Source organism: Triturus cristatus, chromosome 6 (genome assembly GCF_964204655.1).
Source record: "Triturus cristatus chromosome 6, aTriCri1.1, whole genome shotgun sequence".
Taxonomy (NCBI): Eukaryota; Metazoa; Chordata; class Amphibia; order Caudata; family Salamandridae; genus Triturus; species Triturus cristatus.
In genome coordinates, this window is record NC_140589.1 from 377,727,190 (window position 1) to 377,754,123 (window position 26,934).

At 48.7% G+C, this 26,934-nt stretch overlaps 1 protein-coding gene across 4 annotated transcripts in view; it reads left to right on the plus strand.

The window, feature by feature from the left end:
- LOC146817191 (ribonuclease H1-like) overlaps nucleotides 1-26,934 on the plus strand; it is a 511,274-nt gene that overhangs the window by 209,844 nt on the left and 274,496 nt on the right. Inside the window, exon 1 of one of the 4 annotated variants that reach the window (XM_085610768.1) lies at nucleotides 16,537-16,992. The exons of the other annotated variants lie outside the window; for them this stretch is intronic. Coding sequence (XP_085466894.1) covers nucleotides 16,861-16,992 — 132 coding nt within the window. The 5' untranslated portion in view covers nucleotides 16,537-16,860. Of the gene's footprint in view, nucleotides 1-16,536; nucleotides 16,993-26,934 lie in introns of those variants that run through there. 4 annotated transcript variants of the gene reach the window in all.

Below are 26,934 nucleotides of genomic sequence, written 5' to 3' on the forward strand. Positions count from 1 at the left end.
TCCGGCCTCTAAATGCCTACATACACTCAGACCATTTTCACATGGTCACTCTACAACAAGTCCTCCCACTCCTCTGCCAGGGAGACTTTCTCACAACCTTGGATCTGAAAGACGCATACTTTCACATTCCAATACACCCCTCTCACAGGAAATACCTCAGGTTCGTGGTGGACGGGCAACATTACCAATTCACGGTTCTCCCCTTCGGGGTCACCACCGCACCACGGGTGTTTACCAAATGCCTAGCAGTAGTAGCAGCACACCTCAGACGTCAACATATTCACGTCTTCCCTTACCTAGACGACTGGCTAATAAAAGCCGCGTCCTACGACCAATGTGTGCAGCATACAAACAGCACCATCCAACTGCTCCACCAGCTAGGCTTCACGGTGAACTACCAAAAGTCCCACCTCATACCATCTCACACAAAGCAATACCTCGGGGCCACTATAGACACCTCCAAGGGTATTGCCTATCCAAACTCAGCCAGAATCACAAGCATTCAAGCCTTACGCAAAACATTCCTTCCTCAGCACTCTCTTCCAGCAAGAGTGTTTATGAAGCTCATAGGAATGATGGCGTCTTGCATTTTCATAGTGCCCCATGCAAGACTCCACATGCGTCCACTTCAAGAGTGCCTAGCACAACAGTGGAACCAGGCCCAGGGTCAGCTGACGGATCTGGTGTTGGTGGACGGCCGCACACATCACTCTCTGCAGTGGTGGAACACCACAAACCTTTCCAAAGGGCGGCCGTTCCTGGACCCGGTTCCTCAAGTGACTCTAACAGCGGACGCATCGCTCTCCGGCTGGGGAGCGCACCTCCTACACCTCACCATGCAAGGTCTATGGACGCCACAGCAAAAATCGCTCCACATCAACCATCTGGAGCTCTTGGCGATCTTTCTAGCCCTAAAATCTTTCCAAAAACAGATTTCGGGCAAAGCAGTCCTCATTCGCACAGACAATATGACTGCAATGTATTATATCCAAAAACAGGGGGGGACACACTCTCCCCAGCTCTCCCGCTTAGCCCAGAGCATATGGAGATGGGCAATTCCTCAAAACATCTTTCTCCTGGCACAGCACGTTCCAGGCGTACAAAACACCATGGCAGATCTGCTCAGCAGACAAACGCAACAAATACACGAATGGGAACTGCATCCACAAGTTCTTCACCCATTCTTCCAACAGTGGGGGCATCCTCAGATAGACCTCTTCGCCACCCACGAAAACAAAAATGCCCAAGCTTCGCCGCCAGATACCCACACCCATTGTCCAAGGGCAATGCGATATGGATGAACTGGTCAGGCAGATTTGCATACGCCTTTCCACCTCTCCCACTAATTCCATTAGTGGTCAGGAAGCTACAACAGCACTCACTCACACTCATTCTGGTAGCTCCGACGTGGGCCAGGCAGCCGTGGTACACCACGCTACTACAACTGTCAGTGGTACCACATCAAAAACTGCATCTATCCCCATGCCTCCTAACCCAGAACCATGGAGAAATCAGGCACCCGGACCCAGCTCAGCTCAACCTGGCGATCTGGCTCCTGAAATCCTAGAATTCGGATACCTTAACCTTCCCCCTGATTGTATGAACATCATCATGGAAGCCAGACGTCCTACCACTAGAGCATGCTATGCCGGAAAGTGGAAAAGATTTGTAATTTACTGCCGTAACAATACAATCAACCCTCTAGATGCATCCATACAGCACATCATATGCTATCTACTCCATCTTCACAGGTGTAACCTGGCATATTCATCCATACGCCTACACCTAGCAGCGATCGCTGCTTATCTACAAAACAGGCAGCATTTATCACTCTTCAGAGTGCCCGCTATTAAAGCCTTCATGGAAGGCCTTAAACGAGTAATAACTCCCAGGGCACCACCTTCCCCTGTATGGAATCTAAATTTAGTTCTTACACGACTAATGGGTCCGCCCTTCGAACCAATGCACAAATGTGAGCTACAGTTTCTCACCTGGAAAACAGCTTTCCTTGTAGCTATCACTTCCCTTAGAAGGGTTGGTGAAATACAAGCGTTCACCATACAGGAACCCTACATACAAATGCATCACAGCAAGGTCATACTTCGCACAAATCCGAAGTTTCTGCCCAAGGTCATTTCCCCCTTCCATCTCAATCAATCGGTGGAATTACCTGTCTTCTTTTCGCAACCCCAATCTGTTGCAGAAAGGGCCTTACACACACTTGATGTAAAAAGGGCGTTACTATACTACATACAAAGAACGCAACCCTTCAGGAAGACTAAACAATTGTTCGTTTCCTTCTCTCCACCACATAAAGGCAACCCCATTTCAAAATCAGGGATAGCTAGGTGGATTGTTAAATGCATACAAATTTGCTATCAAAAGGCAAAGAGAACATTATCTGTTCCCCCTAAAGCCCACTCTACAAGAAAGTTAGGGGCTTCTATGGCTTTTCTAGGGAATATACCCTTAGATGACATCTGCAAGGCAGCCACATGGTCTACACCGCACACCTTCACAAAACACTACTGTGTAGATGTGCATTCCAAGCAGCAAGCTAGGGTGGGCCAGGCTGTACTAAAGACACTTTTTCAAACAGCTGCAACGGATACCGGTGGTCGCCGCTAAGGTTGGGTACTGCTATATAATCTATGCTAAGTGTACAATCTGCAGCTCATATGCCTCGAACGGAATATGCTACTTACCAGTATGCATCTGTTCTTGGCATGTAGAGCTGCAGAGTTGTACACGCCCACCCGCCTCCCCGGCTACCTGTATCCGTTCCAGTACATCTTATTTAGATACAACACATGGGTTTCTCACTGTTATTACTACGCTCCATCATTTCCCTGTTGGCGAAAACCAATCTGAGGATGGAGCCGAAGCCCATGCGCAGTACGGACCGAAGGAGGAGTCACCAAACTCGTGACTTCCAAAGACTGTCCAAGAAGAAAAACAAACTGCAAACATCCGGGCCCAACACCAGATGGCGACCTATGCTAAGTGTACAACTCTGCAGCTCTACATGCCAAGAACAGATGCATACTGGTAAGTAGCATATTCCTTTCTGTTACGAAAGCTAGGAAGTTTTACATTCTATCATGACAGTACACCTCGCTGCAACAGATTGCTTGCCTAGTGGGTCTCATAACGTCCTTGATACAAGCCGTATTTCCCACCTCTAATTGGGAAGAAGGGAGAATTGTCAAATGAATTTGCTTCATGCAGGTGGCCACAGGGGTTGGCTCTGCTCCCACGGTGTTTCTGGAAGCCTTTTGGAGGGTAAGAAGCTTCGGAATCTGGTTTCATCTAGCTAATGGCCCCGTCAAGTGCCTTAGCCTCTTGATTGGGTTTGAGAGAAGAAGCAGCCGGTGAAGTGCCCTCTTCCAAGATCGGCCCCTTCGAAATCCTTTGGGGCGAAGATTTTCTTCATGGAGGCTTCAGCCTTCTCTAGTTATGTGAAGGTGGAAACAAACTCCTTAATAAGTGGGACCCCAAACAGGCCCTCTTGCGCCTGCCTCCGGGGTCGCAGAGTCCCCAAGTTTCAAGTCCAACTTTATCAGAAAGGATTGTCGTAGCTGTAGATAAGGCACAGTACGCATGATCCAAGAAAATTACAGCTCTTCGTGCGCACCCCAACAACACCTCAGGAGTAATCCAGGAACCAGACGATTTGGTCTCCTTGACCATATCCAGAATTTTTGTAAGGGGCCCAGTAGTATCCAACAATTTATCCTGGCATGACCTCCAGGAATGGTCCGTTCCTTTCTTCAGCGAACTAATGTATTTCCTAAGCAATGTGGCCATCGCCCAAAGTTGGTCTCGAGCATCTTTCTACAGAGGTTTTAAAAGGTGACTCGCCACATACGTCTTCACTTTTTCTGCTGGAAACCATTCGGAGGAGTTTGATCCTCTGGTTCAAACATGTCGGAGACAGTGTTGCTACCACATTGTGGGGTATCCTCTGATTTCTGGGGTTGTACTTCCCAGGCCAGGGTCTAGATGGGTCTGATTCCCAACCAGAGTCTACTTGAGTCAATCCAGTCTGTGGTGTAAGAGGGTGAAATAGGGTCACCCGAGATGTTGGCATCCGAACCAGGGAAGCCCTCGTCAAGGCCTTCATGCATAGGAAACGTGTGGGACAGGAAGGCCCTTTTCAGCCTATCAAAGGCATCCATATCTACACCCTGCTCATGTCTCCTTTTTAGGTCTCGCAGACCTAGCGCTGGAGCGCGCACGAGCTCCTCGCTCTGCGAGGCTTATTGTAGTCAAGAAGATTTCAGACGAGGACTTGAGGCCCCGCCATCATTCCCATTGGCTAGCGTCAACTTTTATGGTAAACGCTGGCCTCCGATTGAAAACAAGGCTTTTTTTGTTATCGCCCTGCCTCCTTCTAGGCCAGCCTGGATCTTTTGCTTGCGGCGTCACACTGTAAGCACTTTCTTTTTTAGGTCTCGGCTAGCGAAGGCTGCGCTTGCGCAGTCTCGCTCGCGAGATTTAATGACTTTGAGTGACTTTGAGAAGAGGGGCTTGCACCCGCCCCTCTTCTCTCCTGTTCTCCATTGGCTGGCCTTTTAAATGCAGGCCAGCCACTGGAGAAGAGGTCCAGTCACTCCGTTGAAGCCCCGTCCTTTTCGGATCGGGGGGCGTGTTTTTTGCGAGAAGTCTCAGGGAGGAGACAACAGCAAAACACGCCCCCAAATCCGAAAAGGACGTGGCGTTTCTCCGAGGCATTTTCTGCTTCGCCTCGGAGAAAGGCGGCGGGGTTAGGCTGCTGCTCTGGTCTGCTCTGCTGCTCTGGATAATTGATAATTATCTTTTAACGATATGGTGCCACGGATAAGATCGACTGCCTGTTCATACTGTATTTCTATGCTTAAAAAAACAATAAATGTAAAAATTGACCAAAAAAGAAATCATAACTATATTTTTTAGAAACATGGCACGCGTTTCGCTTGGTTGGGCGTTTCGCTTGGTTGGATATACCGATGCATGGATGGAAGTGGGAGAAAGTCCTTTCAAGATGGCCGGTGCCGTTGACTAGGGGAGCCTGGGTCCCGGAGGTGAGAGACGTGCGCACGGCGACAGCTCAGTCGGGGTTCATGTTGGTTGTTGACACAGCGGCTCAGTCACACTCCTCCTTCCGGAGGTTCGTGTCAACAGAGCCCGGCCATGGAGAGGCCGCGGGATAAGCTGTCACGTTCGCCTCATGGTCATCGTGGCTCCCGGCACGGCCCCCGCTCAGTTAACGGCTCACGGCCCCGTTCCTTGTCCTCCGATAGGCCCCGTAGTTCCCGGCCCAGCTCCCCTTTTGCTACTCGCCGCTCACGGCCCCGCTCCCCTTATGGTTCCCGGCCTCGATCCCCTCATAGGCACTATAGTTCCCGGCCTCGCTCCCCACATAATTTCCGTCGCTCGCCGCCTCGTTCCCGTGGCTCCCGGCCCCGCTCCCCCGGTAGTCTACCTGGCTCCCGGCCTCGCTACTCCCACCGGTCACGACCCACTTACGGCCCCCATGACCACAGGCCCAGGTCTCGTAGCCCCAGGTCCCGCTCCTCCCGTGCCCTCAGGTCCCGCTCACCGCTAGGTTACCGTGGCTTGCGCTCAAGCTCCCCTCTGCCCCCGCTTCCGCTGCGCCCTTACGTGCCCCACGGTTCCCGGGACCTCTCGCCCCTTAGTCTACGGCTGCGCTCTCCCTTTGGTGACCGACCCCGTTCTCCAAGTAGCCCGTATGCCTATCCCCTGCACAGCCCAGGGAACCTGTCCCCTCTTCGATCCCGCTCCCCTTATCGCTATCACCCAGGGAGTCCCCGTCGCCGCTCCTTCTCCCCCGGGCACCGTCCCCCTCATGACTACCCGTCTTCACCCTCGAGGGGGCTGCCCGAACTGGACTCCTCACAGCGGCCACGTGACCCGGAGGACCTGCGGTACCGCCTAACCCGGCCCAGTCAGAGCGGCGACGGACAGGTAGGGCTCATGTCAACAGGTGAAATTGTTTTCGGAAGCATAGTGGTCATAACTAGCATCCTAAGTTCACTTTTATATAGTCAACCTCAAGACATGGGTGTTTAACCAATAGGTACAGGCAGCATGATCGATCCCACAGTGCCTGGAGACTATCACCAGTAAAACAGTTTCGCTTTACAAATCCTGATTAATTGTATATAGGCGATGCTGCCTTGTTCACGCAAGTATGTTTTGCAGAGGCAACGTTTGATGTGCATATGTGCACAGCCAACTGAAAAGGAGTCCACTTCAGTGACAGGGCTGCTGTGACTAGCTTTTGGTTCATTCCTTTATTTTTTTTAATATTCTGTTATATTGATGCAATTTTTTTCCGAATTCCATATGGGGAGGGGGCGGCCGAGCACTTTGACAGGGCCGGTTTTGGTACCCAGTCCGGCCCTGGTCACAGCAGTCTATTAGCAGCACAGGACGAGCACGCGCACCTTCCCTATGCCGGGGTCAGTGACGCGCCTCTGCTGCTTGAGAGATGACCCAGTTGTGACGGAGGAGCGCGCGCTGAGCACCGGCGGTTATCGGTGCAATCTTTATGACTGTTGTCTCTTGCTCTCTGCCTTGCACAGAGTTCATTCACACCGGGCCCAGAGCTCCTCATGCCTCACACCTGTTAATCTGGGTTAAGGGGTGCAACCTTCACCTACAGGCCAGCAAGGGGGTGGGGCAATGGTGCGGTGCGAGGGGTTCGGCACACAGATCGACAGAGACACACGGGTAAACAGGAGCACACATTCAAACACACAGTTACACACAAACACACGTGCAACTGCAGGGATAAACTGACGCATTTATACACAAATGCTAGACAAACATTTCCAGACACACATCTCAACGTATAGTTACACAGAGATATGCACGTGAACACTTGTGTTAAGTACCCAGGTATGCTACAAAATGCCAGGCATACAGGCACAATCTGTGACGTAGGCATTCAGGCCGAGATAAACCATCCTGTGCATATTCGATGATCAGTTACACAAAAACATAGGGGTAATCTGGCACACGTATCTTCAGCCACCTAGATGAGCATTCGGTAGAAGGCACACATACACAAGTTTGCAAGCACACCAACGTGATCAGGCCTATAGTTAAGCCACACTCACCATCTAGAGCACCACACAGCTCTAAGCCATCGGGGTGGCAACACATGTGCCTCCTCAATGGTACAGCCAGGTCATACCCTACAGTGATGGTACATATAAGACACAGCTGCTGTCATCATCACACACACAACATGCCTCCAGTCACATACTTGGTTAAGCGTTAGTTGCCGAAGTGTTCGCCTCCTGAGAGGTATATCCATTTCATGTTTTTCTGCCTCATCTACATCACCCGCAAACACATAATACGGCATCAAAGCCACACATACTGCTCCACCCTAATTCATAACACCATCTAGATGGCCACTATCCAATAAAATCAATCACAGAGGAATACATTAGTCTACTCCAACCCTGCCAGTTACTATCCACTGACTTACAATATGACAAACCACCAAATACAATATCAACAGAATTGTAAAGTGTGCCCAGATTGTGAAAGCACTGTGGGATGCGATTTGCTGCTGAAGTGGGTGTATTAAGCAGACTGCGTTTCCTTCCTTGGTACTTCTACTAAAAATGAATGAGGAATTTATAAAGCGCTGGAATCACCCCGGCAGGGGTATCTCCGCGCTAGCAGCGGATAGAAGCGAGGAAGTCGTGAGGGCGCTCAATCGTTAATAAGCTCCGTTTTTAATAGTTTTCTGATTTTAAGCAAGTTAGGTCACTTACGTAAGGCACAGGGGAGCGAGTTCCAGAGACGTGGGGCAACATAGAAACGAGCATTTACAATGCAACGGTCTCGGCATTGTTAAAGTTAGAGCTATTGGCATTGCTCATGACATTATTTTTGTTTGTTTTTGTTTTTAAAACATGTAGAGAAGCAGCATTGTTATTTACAATGTCAATAGCTTAATCAGTGTGTGTGTAGGTGGCTGTGTGTGGGTGCAAATGCAATAGGTCTCGCATTTGAGAGTGATTAAGCTATTGACATTGTAAATAACAATGCCGTTTCTTTAAATGTTTTAAAAACATAAACAAAAATAATGTCATGAGCAATGCCAATAGCTCTAACTTTACCAATGCCGAGACCATTGCATTGTAAATGCTTGTTTATCCTCCCTGACGGACGGACGGACGGGGCCTCAGACTCTCTGCCGAGATCTGCGAGCTCCAATTCCGGGCTGGGGGCGTGGCCCTCTCCGCTCCCTCCCATCCCACGGACAGATGGCTGGTACAAGGCCCTCGCAGGGCTGGGGTTGTCGGAGCTCCAAGCAGCCTCAGCACGTTGATACAGGTGTCACTGCAGCCAACTGCTTCCTGCGTGCCGGGGGTGTTGACGGAAGTTGCTGGAAGGAATTTTCCCTGAATTTGTGTAATCCATTAATGCCGAGAACGGCAGTGGAGAGATCTGTAAAAGAAACAATTTAAAGATGGTCTGGATTGTAGCCTTTTTCAGTTGTGCCTTCTATGTCTACGTCCCTGGCTCGTCTCCAGAGTTCTGCTTTCAATGCACGGAGCGCACGTTTTTAAATGACAGTAACACCCCCGTGTGTATAAGTTGGCACGGCTTGCAATTGACCTGCAGTTTAAGGAAAGCTTTACCTCGGAGTCTCTGTTAGGAAACTAATGGGCTCTCTGTCACATTGTATTGTTATAAGGGCATAAGGCAGCACCGCCCACTAGATAACGTGTGAATGTTTTGCATGTTGCGTGACATTAGCGTTTGTTCAGGACCCCCCCCCCCCCCCCCCCCCAATGGAGTTGGTTTCGCCTGGTGTAGAACATTCCTTTCGGATCACTGCTTTTGCCCTCAGCAGTCAGGGACTGATGTCACCCAACGGCGCTACAGCCGAAGAGTAGGGAAGTGAGGCGTAGAGGGAACCTCTCATTTAACTCCTACAGTTACCACCCCACCTCGCATGGCCTGCGTTGCGTCTTCTGTGACGGGGCCATGCGAGGATATCGAGCCGGAATTATTTATTTATTTTACGATGGGAACTGCCCGATTCCCCCCTCTCTCTGCTGAGCCCGTTGGTTTGGCCCGAGTCCCTGGCTCATTGTGCTTTAGCCTCACACCGGTTCCAAGATGGCGTTGGGGAGCCGCCAAGTGTGAGAGGCGGATGGGGGGGGGGGGGAGGACAGCGAGTAGAAGTGTGGAGTAGGCAAGTCTCCCCGCCCCAGTGTAGGAGTGCGTGCAGGCAGCCCCCCCCCCCATGAATGAGTGAGTGTGATCCTGGGCCCTCCCTAGTGTCTATTTGAACTCGGCCCCCTCCCGGTGTGTGAACTGCCCCTCCTCTGTGTGTGAGCGTGCGGCCGCCCCTTACACCCCCCTTCCTTGTGTGTGAGCGCGCGGGTCACCCCTTCGCCTCAGAACTTCAGTATTATGGTGCTAGTGTGATGGGTGAGAAGCTGGAACTGAAGATCAAGTCCTCAGTGGGAGCCGAGCCCTCCATCTACCCCTGGCCGCTGCCAGTTTGAGTACCAGCAGTAGCCGGGCGTTACTGCTGAGAGCTTGAGGGTGCAGCCTTTGGAGGAAGGGAGACACAGGAAGCGATGGAGCGAGCACCCTGGATCAGCAAGTCCAGGGTTGTAGGTTGAATGTGGGAGAAAGTGTGCTGTTTTGGGCAAGTGGAATTTTTGGGTGCTTTTGAAAGGGAGACTTGACAAGAGTTTCCTAGAGTACTGGAGTTTGAAGGGTGCAATTTACGGGGAGTCGAGTCTTCATTAAAGGTGCTTTGTTCATGGTGGAAGGAGGAGACTGCACGGGGGTAATAGGGTGCATTTTTTTGAATATTTATATGGTAGATGTGTTGCTAAGGTGGAAGGACTGTATTTTCGTTGCAAAGAGGGTGTAACATGAAATTCTTGCCCTTTGAGTTAAATTGTTTTCCCCCCAGTTGTATTCTGTGATGGTCGTGGTTTGATAGATAGACACGTCGTTGTGTATTGCCTGGTTAGGGATCAAAGACAATGTTGTATGTTGGGAACATTATTTTAAGGACTAAATGGTGCCAATTGGGTTAAGAAACGTTCGCGATTCCAGTTTACAATGCACTTGTGAGTAACTTTATAAATTTTCATTTAGACTTATTTGGCTTTTTAGTCTATAAATGAAGTACAGGTTTGAAGCAGTGGCTTTTGTTGTGATTGGCTTTGCCTCTTTCGACAGCTTCATAAACTCTGTAAAATAGCTGATGGTGATCACCTACCTACATTTCTATATCTTTTTGCTTTTGTTGGTGCCAGTCTTGTCGATGGCTCGTTGGTTGCCCTGCTGTTTGGACTGTATAATGTTTCTGTGTCGCTGACTATGTATTCCTTAACACAGGGGATCTTATGACAGGACAAACATGCAGCTGTTTACAAGTGTCAAGAGTCGCACACTTTGTCAGGGGCAAGTAGCAAACCTCTCATTCATTCAGTTTATTCCTCAATATGCTTATTCCTCCCGAAAAAAGTGGCAAACCGCTTGCAAGCATTTGCAATGCAATAGGTCTTGCATTTACGCAAGTTTGAGCTATTGACATTGCAAATAACAATGCCTTTTATTTTTTTTTCGTTTTTAAAACATAAATAAAAGGCATTGTCATTTACAATGCCAATAGCTTAAACTCACGTAAATGCAAGACCCATTGCATTGCAAAAGCTGGTTTCTTGCTGTTTTGTGGCTGGTTTCTCTTGTTTGCCTATATTTTGGAGGGGGCAAAGGTCCCTTGGCTCGTATAGCCCTAAGCAAAAGGAATCTGGGCAAAGACAACTGCATGCTTTCACTCCCAGCAGCTCAGTGACGGAGGCAGTTGCAGGATGGATGTAGGCATCTACTGCCTCGTAGAATTCATCATCCAGAAGGACAGATACAGATTCCTCCTCAGCGTAGGAGCATTCTGCCTCTTGACAGCGTAGCAATAGCTGTGGTACTATGTGAATGCTTAGCAGGCTGTGGTGCTGGGGAGCCCTGCTGATGTGGGAATCCTGGGTACTCTATATGGGTTCTAGCCCAGGGACGATGCACCCATGCACTCTTAGGAGTTAACGGGTCTGGGCGGCGTCTAGGCAGTGCATGCACTACCAGAAAAATACTTCCTGTGACTTGAGAAAAAGCAATACAGAACGATTACTTAAGGCGCAGACACCGCTGGCGTGAATGCAGACCCCAGAGGTGTTGTGCTCCAGGCCAAGCGGGTGAGGGCCAAGTTTCTGGGACAGGCACAATACTCCGTTCTTCCTGGGAAAATGTAAATCTGCAAGCCTATCACAGGGGAGCACTTGTCAGCGTGTTTCTATGATTAAGTGCAGCAACACAATTGACTTTAGCTCCCTCTAGTGTGCCTACGGCCCAACCGCGCTCTTGCGGTTCCGCTCCGGGGAAATCTATGTCAGCGTCACGTTTGGAGTGCTGAGTGCGGTCCTGCGAGTGGGGCTACAAAGGAAGAACAGGGGGAAAAATAGTACCGCCAAGCACATCAACACTGAAAGCAATAACCGAAAATAACCAAAAGAACTGTCACACTTATATGAAGGCTGCTGGAGCAGCGAAGAAAGAGGGGTCGTAGAGAAGGCCAACAGAGCATAAAGGAATTGAGGGATTGTGATTGGTTTAAGTTACTGGTTTCCTTTACAGATGATTAATCGAAAATATAGTTTTGTCATTGTTTTTTGAAGGCTACTGTATAAGTAAAGTGGATAAAGAAGAACATAATCCTGACCTCCGTTCCAGTGGTGGCTGGTGACATTTGAAAGTGGTGCGCCGTACAAGTTGTGATTGAGTGCACTATGGCGAGCGAGCGTAAAAACGCGAGCCTGACTTGCCCTGCTCATGGCTGAAGGGAATAACAAAATGTACATCTGACATTTACCGTGCTAAGATAACTTTGCTCATTTTCCCCACGGGCTGCTTAGTGCTGGATAAACTAGAGTCAAATCACAATTATCTTCATGTAAGCCCTGGAGTGCAATAATTTGGTAGGATGCACAGAAATGCGTTTTAGTACGCATCCTTGAGGCCTGCCCTTACATATAGGGTAGGTGAAAAAGAGATTTGGCAGGGAAAGCCCACTATGGATTTATGGCACTCTCTTCCCAGTACCACAAGCCTGTTCCCTCACCAGCATGCTAGTCCTTTTTTCACCTCCTCAGAGCCCAGGTGTGTTCTCTTGACACCTTCTTGTGATTTCTCTCTCTGAACGCAGCTACCCCACACTCCTTTCCATCGTCTTGATTTCTGTCTCCAAACTCTGCTTGCCCTTTGATCTACAAAGATCCTTCTCTTGGTCCTCTACATCTCTCTATTCTGCTCCGCCTCGCTTCTCTCGGTGATGCTATCCCTCGGCCCCTTCTGTAGCTCAAAAGTACCTATCCATTTGATCAATTCAATACGGATGAAAGTCTGAGTCAACCCATCATCATTTAAATCTGGGTCGTTCAATTCAGGCCCAAGACTCTGCAGTGCACAAGCAACCAAGTGAGTTATGTCATCGACGGTCATGTTTCTGTGCATCTATTACTCAGTCATTTCTTTTCGCTATGTAAAGCCTCTTGGTAAGCACCATCTGTAAGAGGTCTGATGGTATTGTTTGCATTTTCATGGATGTAAAACAAACACTCTGTGGCTAAAACGTTCTAGCAAGTTAATGTACACTCTCTCGCGTTTAACTGCCTATTTCTTTGCCAGAAATTGTACAACTCACATTTTTTCTTACAAATGACATTCTCAGTCCCGTGATTCATATCGTCTTTCCTGCTAACAAAGGTACTCAGATGATTAGTGCGCCTACTTCGCAAATCTGTGCCCAACCTACGGGTCAAAAGCTGTGACCTTGGATTTCACAGCGGGTCAATCATTGTAAACATCCTTACAATAATTTAGAAAAAATATAAAGGGGCAAGTGCTCTGTTTGCATCAGATCCCTCCATTCCATATATGCCTTATGAAAACTTTTGCCATCTACCAAATTTCAGGGCAGCCATGACGGTCCTTTCGAAAAATATAAATGCACACACAGATACATACATATCCACGCAGAAACGAACGTCAATAGCGTTTGTTTGCATATGTATTAGCCATTCTAGGCCCGATTAGATTTTATAATCGGTGGTCCGACAAGTACAAATTATTAGTTAACACAAGGTTGTGACAATTGTAAAATATCCCGTAATCATCCCTGGCCATTAATTTATTCCACACATTACAAGCACCCCTCCAACACACGTTTAGCAAGGGAATAGGGATCAGGGGCAGGGGTAAACGGACGAGGGGTAGCAGGGAACCGTGGGGAATTACCAATTATCACTAATAATGACAACCGCCACAAAGGAAGGTGATTCCAGACATTGCAGTACTGCCCGCGTGCCGCCTCTCATTGGGGCACTGAGGCTGGCGCCGGCTTTGTGGTCACATACCTGGGTTGGTGAAATATTACACTACAACCAACTACGTTAATGTAGTTGAATACAATCCATAGTTCTCACTGTGCACCCACCCACGAGTGTATTACCACAAGCCTGTAAACCGGAATCACAAATGTAGATTGCAAAAGTCTTCTCCACAGCCATAAAATGACTCCCAAACAGACCGGGGCCTTTGGCCCACTGACAGGAAAACGAGTAATTATTCTTTACGGGATTCCTAGTAGACTGCACTTTTGAAATCGCGTCTCTCGCAGGGCTGTGTAGACTAGCGCATACATGGCAGGATAATAAGAATGTGCTTTTGGTGCTAACCAGTCGTGGTTCGTGTCGTGTGGGGGGGGGGGGGGGGAGGTGTCGCGCGGGGGTGGGGTTTTTAAAAATAAAATCCTACCTGTCCTGAGCAGGTCGGGCCCGCGCCGCCTCGGGTCTGTTTCTTCTGGCGCCTACACACTCACTCACTGGAACAGCCCATCATGACCCCTCTCAGCCAATCCTGGTGCTGGAGCAGCACCAGGATTGGCTTAGAGCAGGCTTACGCTCCGCCCGCCTACCCATTAGGAGACCGAGGTTTGAGCCTTGGCTCAACCCTCGCTCTCCTAATGGGCATGCGCCAGCCTTTGGAAACACTAGTGCTCATGACTGGGCACGGTGCAAAAATCGCCCTCCGTCCCCACTCATGCGCACTTGTGTGCTGCTGGCTACCTGTTGCCCCAGACAATGCCTGCTGTCAGTCAACATGACGCCAGACCGCCCACCCCCTTCAGACTCTGGAGGGGGTGGGCGGTCCGGCGTCATGTTGACTGACAGTTCTCCCTCAGCGTCTCTGAACTTAAGTAAACTGAGAGTTTACTTAAGTTCAGAGACGCCGAGGAAGCTGCGGGCGCGGGGCGCGGGTGGGGGGGGCAACGCCCCAACGCCCCCAATGGATGCACCGCCACTGCTCCGTCCTGACCTAGAAATAAGCATCGAAGTCAGAGTGAGTCTGTATGTGAACATTTGTTTCATCAGAATCAACTGGTGTTACTTCTGTCGTTGATTTGGTAATGGCATTATTACATTCCAATATGGAATTGTGTAATGGGTCCACTGCTAGCTTTATTATTATTTTTTTAAAATATATTTTAAGAGAGGTGTGTTTTAAAGGCAACTCTGAAGTTCTCAGTTAGCTGCCTTGTTTGTGACAAAACTTGCTGTAGCCCTTGGCAAATTCAGTGTTGAGTTTCTCTCTTTTTCCAAAATAAGGCTTTTGTAAAATGTTTAAACGGCAAGTTACTTGAGCTCGTTCACTATTACTATTTTCATTTAGATATCGATTTGCTCATTTATTGCCACTTAATGTTTCACATTTCGGTTGATACACTTGGCCATTTACAGAATCTTCATCTGATATGCATTTTAACATTTTGTGAAGTGTGCAGCATACAACACGAAAGTGTACTTCTGAATGGCTATCCTGTCCTGGCTATCCTCCTTGTCAGGAGATGAAAGTGGACGATGTAGGTAGAATGAGTTATTGGATTTCTTGATAGAAAAAGGATTGTTAGGAGAGGAATATCTTCACTTTCCACATTAACATTTGATTGTCAATGGTTTCAGTTAATCATAACTCCCAAAGCATTGGGCCTAGAACAACTTTTTCTTCCCTTCCTGAATTTGGATTTCTTTGCGGTTGGGGTGAGGGGGAAATTAGCGCAGCTGGATGTGAGGACCATGACTGGGAGATACTTTTGGAAGCATGTACCAAAGTGAATTGCAGATGCTTCAGTGCCTTTTTGCTGGTGATGAGTCATCCTGTGTGTTTGATGACTATTGTTTGGAGACAAATAAGAGGCTTTTCGTAGTATTCTAATTTTTGACAGTGTATTGCTTTTTTATTGCACTTGTTGAAATCCACTGATAAAGGAGGCAAGATGATGGCCCCTTTTTAGTGCTGCTCCATGATTTGCTGAAAAAAGCTGTCATTTAACAGTGATTCACTGATGGAAACCTCTGGGGATGATAATTATTATGGGCATTTCACTGCCACCTCTCTCCCCCTTCGAGAAATACAGATCTTATCTAGTTCGATCTTTGTTTATTTTGGTTTATGGTGCCCATATAGCTACAGGATTAGAAGTCCCAGAATGCAAGGAAATCTGGCCTTAATGAGCTACTTATGTGTGACATTAGAAACTTTGAGCGTAGTTTCTTTCATAGCTATTCTAAGATTTTGAAATATTCACTATCTTTTGAAACACCTTTTTAAATATATGTAGTTTATTATAGGTTTGTGGAACATGGCTGTGCAGTTATCCCATGTTGTCGGTTTTGTTATTGTGAATCTTCAACATCCAATGTAGGTGCTGATATTTATTTAGTATTGTTTTAGTATCTGGGGCTGTCCCCTTTTTAGGTCTCGCTGAGTCAGCGCGCCTGCGCTGCTCTGCGAGATATTTAGTCAGTGGCTTTTGGAAGTGCTTCCAAAGGCTGTTGCTGGCCACCAGCTTTCGGTTACGCGCCCATGAACGTGCGTGCATGCAAAGCAGCCATCTGTCTTTTGTAATGGCTCATTAAGCCTTACAATGCTCCTCCACCCCTCCCTCTCTTTCCTCACTACCCCCTCCCCCCCTAAGCCTTCCAGCGCGCACACAACTCCAAAATACAAAGTCTGCCAACTTTTGCACAGTCAATCAGTAAGAGGTGAAATTCGGTTTTGGCCTTTTAAATGAATGTGGTAGTTTCCATACTAGCAGCCTCCTAATGACATATAGCGCCACACAATCTAGCCACAACACAAGTAACATCATACTGCAAAATATATAGTAACATAATGTCGGAACAATGCCAATCGGACGATAGTTAAACTCTCGTGGCTGACATCCGCAGTGGTCTTTCGGCCGCAGTTCCAATCACGGCACCTGAAAGCCAGATTTTTTAGGTCCACAAATTACCATTAACGAGGGTAAAAGAGACCATGCTTGTTTAAAGTGTTAAGAAACGGCAGAAGTGCGGCGTTAAAGCACTACGTTTAAACCCAGTTGGTATCATACGGTATGATTCATACCGTAATGTAACACAGAATATTGAATGCAGACTTACCTGATTCACTGTCCAAAGTCTGCCCGGGCGAGATGCTACCTGGCACACAGACTTTTTTTGGCGAGGTACTTTGTGGTGCTTACCAGCCAGCAAGAGGTTTTATAGCTGCCAGGGCGCTATATGCAAATAACTTGTCATAGAATTACAGTTTTACAGCAAGAGAAAAATTCCCCAAAGCCTCTGCCCTTTCAGCAAAAGTCTGTGAAGGGCATGGCGCGCAGCGCAGGAGGAAGAGTCACATACAGGTGTCACATTAATTGCAGAGGGCAGCTCAGCGGGTTTCGTTTTCTCTGCTGCTTGCTTCATCTGTATGTTTTCTTTCTGTCTCAGTGTTTGCCAGGCCGGTGTCAAAGATTATCCTAGTGGCTGGGTTTGGGACACAAGGAGCCCCCCCCCCCCCATCCTCTGCAAGACGTGCGGGTGTGACGGGCTGACATGGCAGGTACAGGAGATGCTCACTTATTTCCCTCCCCTCCGGTCCTCCGGCTTCTCTCTCCCCCCTTTCCTTCTTCTTCTTTCCTCCTCAATCTTTAACTTGTTTTCCTCCACTGATGTGTTCACCATTCACTTCTTCATCTTCTTACCATACTCACAACTGACCTTTACCCCTTCTTCCCCTAAGACACAGGCTGCATTCCTCTGTTTGCCCCCTCCTTAGGGTGACCGTAATTGTAATGCCAAAAACCGGGACATTTCACAAAAATGGAAGAAGGGCTACAATTTTATTTCAACCAAACGCTCACCAGCACAGAATTACAGAAGAGGTAGTAAGAACATAAATAAAATGCAAGTTTTAAAGCCAGTATCATTCCTGCTAATTACATTGCTTTCTCATAACAGCTGCTTACTACCTCTGGTTTGGATAACCTAAAAAAAGGCCCCACCCACCATTTCCGGTTGACCCTCTCTAACCAGCATTGGCATAGCCAATAGGTCTCGCTTTTGGGACCTTATAAGTATTTAGTTATGCAGCACAATATCCTTGGTGCAACAACATGAACCGCTGCATGGCTAAACACTTATAAGGTACCAAAGGCGAGACCTATTGGCTATGCCAATGCTTGTTACGGAGGGGTGACCAGATTGTCAGAACCAAATTTGGAGAAAAATGTAACCTTTGCATCGTGAGACCATCTAGCTAACAAGAAGGTCCTACACTGAAAGCTTGACCAGCTATACCTGCAACGTCTGTTAGGTGCGCTAGGGCAATTTGGAGGCCATTACTGTCAGTCAGCAACAGAGAAGGGAATTTATTTCTGAGGTCTCCATAGGATATAGTTCCAAAGTGAGAAGTACGAGTGCCCAGCTTTCGACATTGCTTTGGGAGTATCAGACACCCAGATACATTGAAATTCTGGTATTGGAAGCGAATCAACTCTTTGGACTACAAGTGTGCAAAAAACTTCAATGGGATGTAGCTTATTTTCTGGAAACAATTGTTGAAATTTATACTCCAGCTTGTATCATGCTCAAGACCATGTAGTTTAGTAACGTTGAAGAGCTTGCAAAGTTCAGTAGTGCCATTAGTGTCTTATTTTGTTAGGCTGGGAAAAAGGGCTTGATATCTCTGAAGATTACTTTATTGAGAATACTTCTGTTTCATCTTCCTGAAATACGTCGTTAGGCTGACCAAAGTGACTTTTTTTTAGGTCTCAGCCCGACGTAAGCAGCGCATGCACTGCTCTCGTCATACGAGGCTTCTTGGAATCGATACGATTGCAGAAGCCGTGTCCCAGCTCCGCCTTCAGTTTTGATTCATGCGCGTCGTTTGGCGTCACAAATTATGCCAAAGGCAGTGCAATATTTGCACCGAAGGCATGTCAATCGCTGCTTGTTGCCACCCTGTCTCATTTTATCCACGCCCAGGGGGATTGGATCTCTTCCTGGCGCGGGAGACAGTGTCTCCTAATTAGCCGCTACGCACTTTTTTTTGTTATCATTCGCCTTTGACAAAGGCAACCGCGTGTTTATTTTTGCATCGCACTTTCACTTAAAGTGAAAGCGCGATGCAATTATAAACACGCGGCTGTCTTTGCCAAAGCCGAGAGCTTGTTGTGTGTTGACTTACTTCAGACTGCGTTTCCCCGGGGGCAAACGTGACGGCTCTGCACTCCTGCGAGTGCTGGTGAAAACACGAGTGCGTCGTGGCGCTACTGTATAAGGAGTGAAATGATGGTACATTCCTTGTCTTCCCCACACCGGGGGTGGGGATCCGACACTTGACCAGCCCTCCCTGCCCACAGGATGCAAGACACGGGAACGAATGTGAGGGGTCTGTGTTGTTTCTCACAGAAACACAATACGTTCCGTTGCATGGAAACCTAGCGGGGGAAGAGCACACGAACGCCACAGCAGTCATACGTAATTGACTCGTTATCAATACATATGTCAAAAGTGACACCGGTCACGGTCGCAGTAACAGTCTGACCTAGACTCCTTCGTAGAAGCTGTTATGTCCCAGCTCAGGAGCTCTCTTGACATGCATTGTAGTTGGATGAAAGGCTGAGTCGACCAAGCGTGAAGTACAGATCCCTAGATCGATACTTAACCCTCAGCCATGTACTGACATTTAACTTTAGGGTCCCGTTGTTTTGAAAGCCTCAAAAATTGACTGAGAATGATGGACTTGACGTGATTTGCACAAGATCGCACCATATCGTCGTGAAGGAGTTAGGGTAGCAGCCGAGGGCGAGTTGAGAGTACGAGGTAAGCTAGCTCTCCCATGTATTAATGTTCCTCGCTCCAGGGTCCCTCCCCTCCGCTTACCTGAACGCGCTCCCCAGAAGAAGAGCAAGCTCCTATATTGTATTGCCAGCGCCACGCCCACTGGGTGCTTTCCACTACCGCTGGAGCGAGTAGTCCGCGCTCAAGTCTAGACTGATAGTCTACGGAGCGTTTTTTATTAATCTGTTGCTTTTGTGCGCCTCGATCAATGGGCGTTAATGAGTGACGGCCAGATCAGTGCACGCTGCTGCTGTGTGCTCCTCGTAGCCGGGCGCTTTTGAAAACCGTGGCAGGCAGGGCGTAACTCCACTGGTTCCCCCTGGGCACTCGCACACCACACGGCTGAACCTGCACTCTCTCTCCTGAGTACGTGACAGACACCCACTACTGTGCTACCCACTGCACCGACTTCAGAAGGATGAAGGGCGAGGTTGGTCCAGCTGGGATTAGAACCACTGCCTGGAGGCTACAGGGCGATTTCTGCAGTAGGCGCACAACCCATTGACCTATCCAGGCTGAGCTCGCTATCAGGATAAAGAGGTGAGAGATATGTCCTGTCCAGTACCACTCAAAAGTGATCACTACTAGCGATTGAATCCAAAGCGGTAATTAATACCAGCACGAGCGTATTCTGTTATCAATTGTTAAAGGATGAAATGTTGAGTATGTCCGTCCTGTCTAGTGCCAAGTCAGTGACTTAAGGCTACACACAACGGTGTGCAGCAGAGCTTGAACACACGCACCTGTCTTGCCTTCTATTACTTACCAGTTTATTTTAGCCACCCGTGAAGTATAAACATCTGAGTCTGCTATTCCGTGGTTCACACCTGTGATCAGGGAGTCTGCCTTGCATGTCTTCCACCAAGCAGTTTATTTATTTAAGAGTTTTGTATAGGGCCCACGAGCGCATACGAGGCACAGCAGGCGGGGGTTTCAGAGATGGGCGAGCCACTGAAAGCAGAAGTCAAGCTCAAACCAGAAGCCCGGCTCTGGCACAGCTCGAGGTCCGGAACCCAAGACGAGTCGAGCTTTAATGGGAGGCAATGTGACCCCTGACATCAGCGGCTGCCCCTGCAACCCCGGGAACCAGGTTCTAATCTCGGCAAATCTCCTGGTGCCGGTAAAAAAAAGGTATAAGGTATTCTGTGTGCTCTATGTAAAACTGCCCAACAAAACGCAGATTCTGCAAGACACTGACATCTAATCTCATCCTCCAAGAATTAAGAACACTATAGCAACCTGTGACGTCAGAAAGAGATACCAATCAAGGAGCTGAAACGTAGAGTGCCAAACTCGAAAATCTGTATCAATCCTGGCTTCTTTAGTCGACCAAATTGTGTGATCCTCGGCAAATGCTTTATTTCTCCAACCTCCTTTTAGTCACACATATGAGAGCAGCTTCAAATACTGTTATTTCAGGAATGAGCTGTACAAAAACCTCTTGAGTTTGATTTAATAGCCTATAATGTTGTTCCATCTGGCAGTACGCCGCTTCATTTGAGGGCAGGGGCCATCTTCTTGGATCGCCCTTGGGAGAGAGTTATTGTATCTTCTTTGTTTATCTGTAGCCTACCTCGTCTAAGGGTAGTTAGCAGTAAGGGATAGCAGGCAAAACTACTGCTTCCTCTCTTTTTCGTTATGCAAATTTATATAACGCAAACTCCACCGGAAGGTATTGGTGCGCTTTACACAAGCGCCAGTTACGTTATACAAGGATACATTTATTTATGTAGGCACGGGAAGATTAAGTGCTTTGCCCAGAGTCACAAGATGTGGAGTGGACCCTGAGGCTCGAACCTTGGTTTCCCAGCTTTAGAGTCGACCGCTCTGTCCGGGAGACATCCTCTCATGGAGTTGAGACGAAACTACATTAATTACCAAATGTGCTAGAGGCGCGGGCCTGAGAGGTAGTAGCACAGTTGAGTGAGTAGGAATCTGTTTTCCATGGTTAGAAACTCTAGGGGACTGGATGAGTGATTAGCCATGTCTGCTCAATCTGTTGGTGAGATGTTTACACATGAATGTACTGACCTTGCCCGACATACATCGGATGTGGGTGATGATGTTAACACTTTTTATAGCACTACAAAAGCGGAAACTGCTGCACCTATACCATCTGTCGTTTTTAGGTCTCGCTTAGCGTGCAGCGCGTATGCGAGATTTATTGGGGTAAAGGTTTTTTCTGTAGAAGGACTTCTGTTACCACCCATGCTTTCAATTGGGCAACGTGGATATTTATTTAAAACGTTGTGTTGTGATTTGATTGCAGCGGTTTTGGTTACCGCCCTATGGCTTTTTTTGACACACCCATGAGACCGCGAGTCTATGGAGTGTCTTGCTCACGCTGTCTGCGCGGGCCAGTCGGCTCTCTGATTGGTTGGCAACTACCAAATAAGCTTACTGATTGGTGGACCTTGGCAACCAATCGGCGTGCAGGCAGCGTGAGCAAGACACGCTGTAGACTCGCTGTCCCAAGGTCAGGGCCATGCGAGGGGGACTCTGGGCCATGCATCCCATTCTTCATTTTCCCGGGGCTTTGTTTTACGCGCATTCTTGCGCCTTCCTGTACCCCACAGCATCTCTGCCCCTGTGCGACGCGCTCAGGATACAGCCGGCTCTGCGAGTCCTGCACATCCTGTTCAGGCAGGGTGCGGAGGAGGCTTTGCGAATGCGAGAGGCGCGGGCTGCGTGTTCATCTATGTGTTCTTGTCTAGCCTGAGAGATGGGTCAGGGGTGAGTAGGGCCGTGACAGGAGGCGGGTGTCGTTGTGTTGTGTGGTTCAGTCTCGGCTGGGATATGTCAGGGTGTGTGTGTGTGTGTGTGCTTGTCAAGCCTGGAATGTGAGGAGTTGTGAGAAGGAGAGGGTCTTGTAAGGTGATTTCCTCTAGCCTGGGAGTTTTGTAGGAAGGGAGTGGGGGTGTAAGGTGAGTGGGCTGCGTGTCCCTTTTTAGCCCGGTGTTTGGTTCAGGGGTCAATGGGGTTGTGTGCTTGTCTCGTGTGGGGGGGGCTGTTATTATGAAGTGAGTGAGGTTGTGTGATTTCCTAGTCTGGGGGTGGTGTCACGAGGGGAGTCTCTTCTGTGGTTCCCCATGAGGCGAGTGGGGTTGTGTGCTTTAGTCTCGTCTGGAGGTGTGTTCAGGAGGTGAATGAGGTTGTGTCAGGAGGTGAGTGGGGTTGTGTTGTGTGCTTGTTTCGTCTGGAGGTTGTCATGAAGTGAGTGGGGTGGTGTGCTTATCTCGCCTGGGTTTGTTATGAGGTAGATGGGGTTGTGTGCTTGTCTCGTCAGAGGGTTGTGACTGTGAGGTGATTGGGGTTGTGTTGTGTGCTTGTCTCGTCTGGGGGTTGTCTCAGGAGGTGAGTAGGGTTGTTTGCTTGTCTTTGTCTCGTCTGAGAGTTATGTTATGAGGTGAGAGGTGTGTAGCTTTGTGTTTTGTGAGCCTAACAAAACTGCTGCAAAGGGGAAGAGAGGGGGCAGAGATCCGGCGAGGCCAGAGAGGGGTCGTTGAGTGACGATGCACCGCTGTCTCTGGCTTTACCCGCCAGCCTCACACTCGCCCTTTTCATGTCGTTTATGCTGTATTTTGGTTTGTCATGTTGAGGGCCTGTGTGGCCCAAGGGCCCTCCAGGTGTCCCCTGTCAGGTGTGACAGTTACTAAACCCGCTCATGTCACCATATGCTGGCAGTCCTGCATGCTTAGGGAAATAATGGGATGAGTGACACTAGAAGTACCAGCATGCAATTGAACAAAGATGTCGGGCCTGTCAGAAGTTCCCGTTTCGAAACAAGCCAGTCTGGGAGCTCTGGGGTTTAGGGTGATACAAGTGGTGACTAGAAGGGCAGACTGAAAACCAGGATGTAAAAATTGTGTGATCTGGCATACATTTACAGACGATCACTCTAAATGTAACTTAACACGGATGCTGCATAACTTCACCATATAGAATTAACCCCTCCTGGTTTTGCCTCTGCTGTGGTTAATATTAACGGACTGTGTTTTCAAAAAGCGATTCCGATTGCATCCAAGGCCTGCGGAGCCTTTGAAAGCGGGCCTTGGTAATGTGTCTTAATTGTGTGCACCGAATCTGTCTGCGGTGCACGGGCTCGTCGCGGAGTGTTGAAAAGGGGAAAGGGAGGGGGAAAAAAAATTCTGTCTGCATTTGAAAATGTTTGATGCTCGGAAAAGCCCTTGGCCAGAGCAGGCTCGCGCCCGTGGTCTGATACGATCCTTTTGTGAATGTAAAACTTACTATACTGTTTCTTCCGAGAGTCTTGGGTTGGTGGGGCACGGGGTGTGAAATGTGTAAACGAACACGAGATCACTTACACGATGACAGTGCAAATGCATTTTGTGTATATTTGTGACGCAGTCTGTCCAGAACCTAGTAGAATGAGACCATCACTTCCAGGTTGTCATAAGGAGATTTTTCAATGACTGTTTGTACAGGCGACGTCACATTGGCACTGATATCGGAATGACATGTTATCATACGTCGCTTTGCTGTGACGTTACAAAGAGAGCTAATGTGTGCAATAATATTTACTGTATACTTTTTAGAAAAGAAAAACAATGTTCGAGGCATATGAGCTGCAGATTACACACTATGCATAGATCGCCATCTGGTGTTGGGCCCGGATGTTTGCACTTGTTTTTGTCTTGGAAAGTCTTTGGAAGTCACGAGGTATGCGACTCCTCCTCTGGATCATAGTGCGCATGGGCTCCATCCTCAGATTGTTTTTTTCCGCTATCGGGCTCGGATGTGTTCTCGCGTTCCAGTTCGGAACCGTTAACGGTTTTCTCTTTCGACGCGCAATCCTTCCCTTCTCAACGGTATTGTTTCAATTGCGTTTTCCAATCCACGCGACCCTTCAACTTCAAAGTCTTCGATTCCGGTCGTCGACAAAGGCCTTCGGGCCTACCTGGGCCTCATCTCCGGCTCATGGAAAAGACGCCATTCAAAAAGTGTCCTCTATGTGGGTCGAAGTTTCCCCCACACCGACCTACATGAGGTGTGCAACCTCTGCCTCTCACCGGAGCACGAGGCCAGAGACTGTCCAGCTTGAGCCTCTTTCCGCTCCAAGAAGACGATCCGGGATCGACTAGCTTGAAGAACAATGGCGCGCTTGTCATCTTCGATCCCAGACAACATCTTTCAAGAAGGCGTCTATGTTCCGGAGCAGGGTCGGGTCGAAGAAGCCATCATCAGCGCCTCCGAAGCAGATGATTCGTATGTCGAAGACATAACTCCAGCTCAGAGGGCCGTGAGTACAGACGTCGACCCAGACCCACACCCTCCCTCGACATTATCAAAAAAGGCTTTGGTACCACCTTCAACTTCGGGCCCAGGTGCACACCGAGACACTGCTTCCCATGCCCCGCCTTCGGGCCCGGTAAAGAAGCCTATTAAGCCTTTAGGTGACTCGGGCTCGAGTCAGCCTACCCTCGGTGCCGAAAAACAAACTCCGGCACCGAAGAAGAAGACATCCTCGTCCTCATCCACGCCAACCGCTGCTTCCACATCAAAGCACTCTGCGTTGAACGCTAGCACCGGTCCCTCGGCACCAACAACACCCTCTAAGCCGACCAAAAAACGCCCCGATTCTTTGAAGCCAAAGACCTCGGAACCGAGAAAACAACTGGTTCCATCGGATAAAGACACCACAAAACGACCCTGTTCCAAACCTAGAACCGCTGCAGAGTCGACACCGAAAAAGCTTACGGCACCGAAGCCCTTGACTCCGAAGGATCTGCCTCCCATAGACTAACTGTTTCGTCCAGATCCTACCCAAAAGACTCTTGTGAAGGATCCTAGGACTGGTCATTTAATGCTTAGCATAAAGAAAAGACTCCTGGAAACGCCTGCGCCCGCACCACCACCAAAAAAAGAGAGACTTTGCTACCTCTCCATTAAGGATCCCTTCTCCTCTTCTTCCTCCTCCTCCTCCCCCACCACACCGCTCTCCTACACCATCACCTACCCCAGTAGATGATGATGATGACAACACTTCAGATGATGCAGGGGGAGGTGCGGACGATCAACTCCTTGAGGACCCTACCCCTACTGGCGCCCCGGACCCCTGGGATGATTACATTGTCCCAGACGTCCCTTACACCCCACAAGATGACATCTATCCCTCCAGGCCATCCCCTCCAGAGGACAATATCTGCTTCAACCAGTTCCTTCACAGAGCTGCCCAATACCACGGGGTTGCCCATCATACAGACCCCTTACAGGAAGATTTTATTATGGACACCTTCGATACCACGCAAAGGTCCACCTCAATTTTGCCCATGATTAAAGGGGTCATTAAGCATGCACCAGAGATCTTTAAAGACCCAGTCAGAGCTCGGGTAATCAATCCAAGAATAGAAAAAAAGTATAAGGCTGCTCCTACTGACCCAGTATACATTAAAGGACCCGCACCACTAGACTCCTTAGTAGTCTCTAATGCAAGGAAGAGAGCAAATTCACAAACATCAGGTGACGCACCACCACCAGATAAGGAATCAAAACTCCTGGACGCCTCTGGCAAACGCACAGCGTCACAGGCAGCAAACATGTGGTGCATTGCTAATCCCCAAGCGCTATTAGCCAGGTATGACAGGGCACATTATGATGAGCTTGAGTCCATAATGCAGCACCTCCCTGACAGGTATAAAAACAGGGTCAATGAGCTCATACAGGAGGGTAAGACCATCACTAACACCTCCATCCGTTGTGCCCTAGATGTAGCAGATACCGCCTCAAGGGCAATAAACACCAGTGTCCTTTTGCGCAGGCATGCCTGGTTACGCATATCGGGTTTTAAACCCGAAGTCCAGAGTTCTATACTCAATCAGCTTTTTGATGAGCAACACCTATTTGGCCCCAATGTAGACGTATCGCTTGAGAAAATGAAAAAGGTTATAGACACGGCCAAATCTATGGGAGCCTTGCAGTTGCAAGCTCCCAGACGGTACTTTCGTAGCTCATATTTCAGAAGCGCACATAGAGGCTACTCCTCTGATAGCCACTCCACCTCTTACAAGGCTCCCACTCAATCCACCTTTACTAGAGGATACCAAACGGGTATGTCACATAGGGTTCCCGTCTAGGGGAAATGAGTCGTGGTACACGGGAGTAGGGGATCGCTTTTTCTTTATTGGCTCAATTAAACAGGCAATATAGCGGTGGATATGAAGGATGTCTTCCTGCTTGTCCTGGAGTCTTTTTCGGGTATGCTTCCCACTGGCTCTGGTTCCCCTCCGTCTCTCCAAGGCGAGAAGTGAAAAAGGAAACAAAACACGGGGACACACTGGTGAGAAGACGGTTATATAACCGGATGGTGAACGGGGTAAGGGGAGTGAAGGATCACCGGGGCTGCCACCAAGTAATATTCAAAAAAATGAAGAGGAATACTCCTAGGCGAATGTGAGGGGACAAAAGGTCAAAAAAATACCGGCGTGCACACACTCACGCCCCTGTGACCACCCCAGCTCAAAACTACCCAGTCCCTCCCCGTGGAAAAGCAAAACCCAGGACTCGGTCCCTTACCTTTCCCAGCCACGCTCCTCCTGGAACGTGGCGGGGCGAGTCACGTCTCGGTTGGCCTCCTGGCTCCCTCGGTTGTTCGTCTCCGTCTTCTTCGGTCCCTTCACTCGTTCTTTCGCCGTCTGCTCCG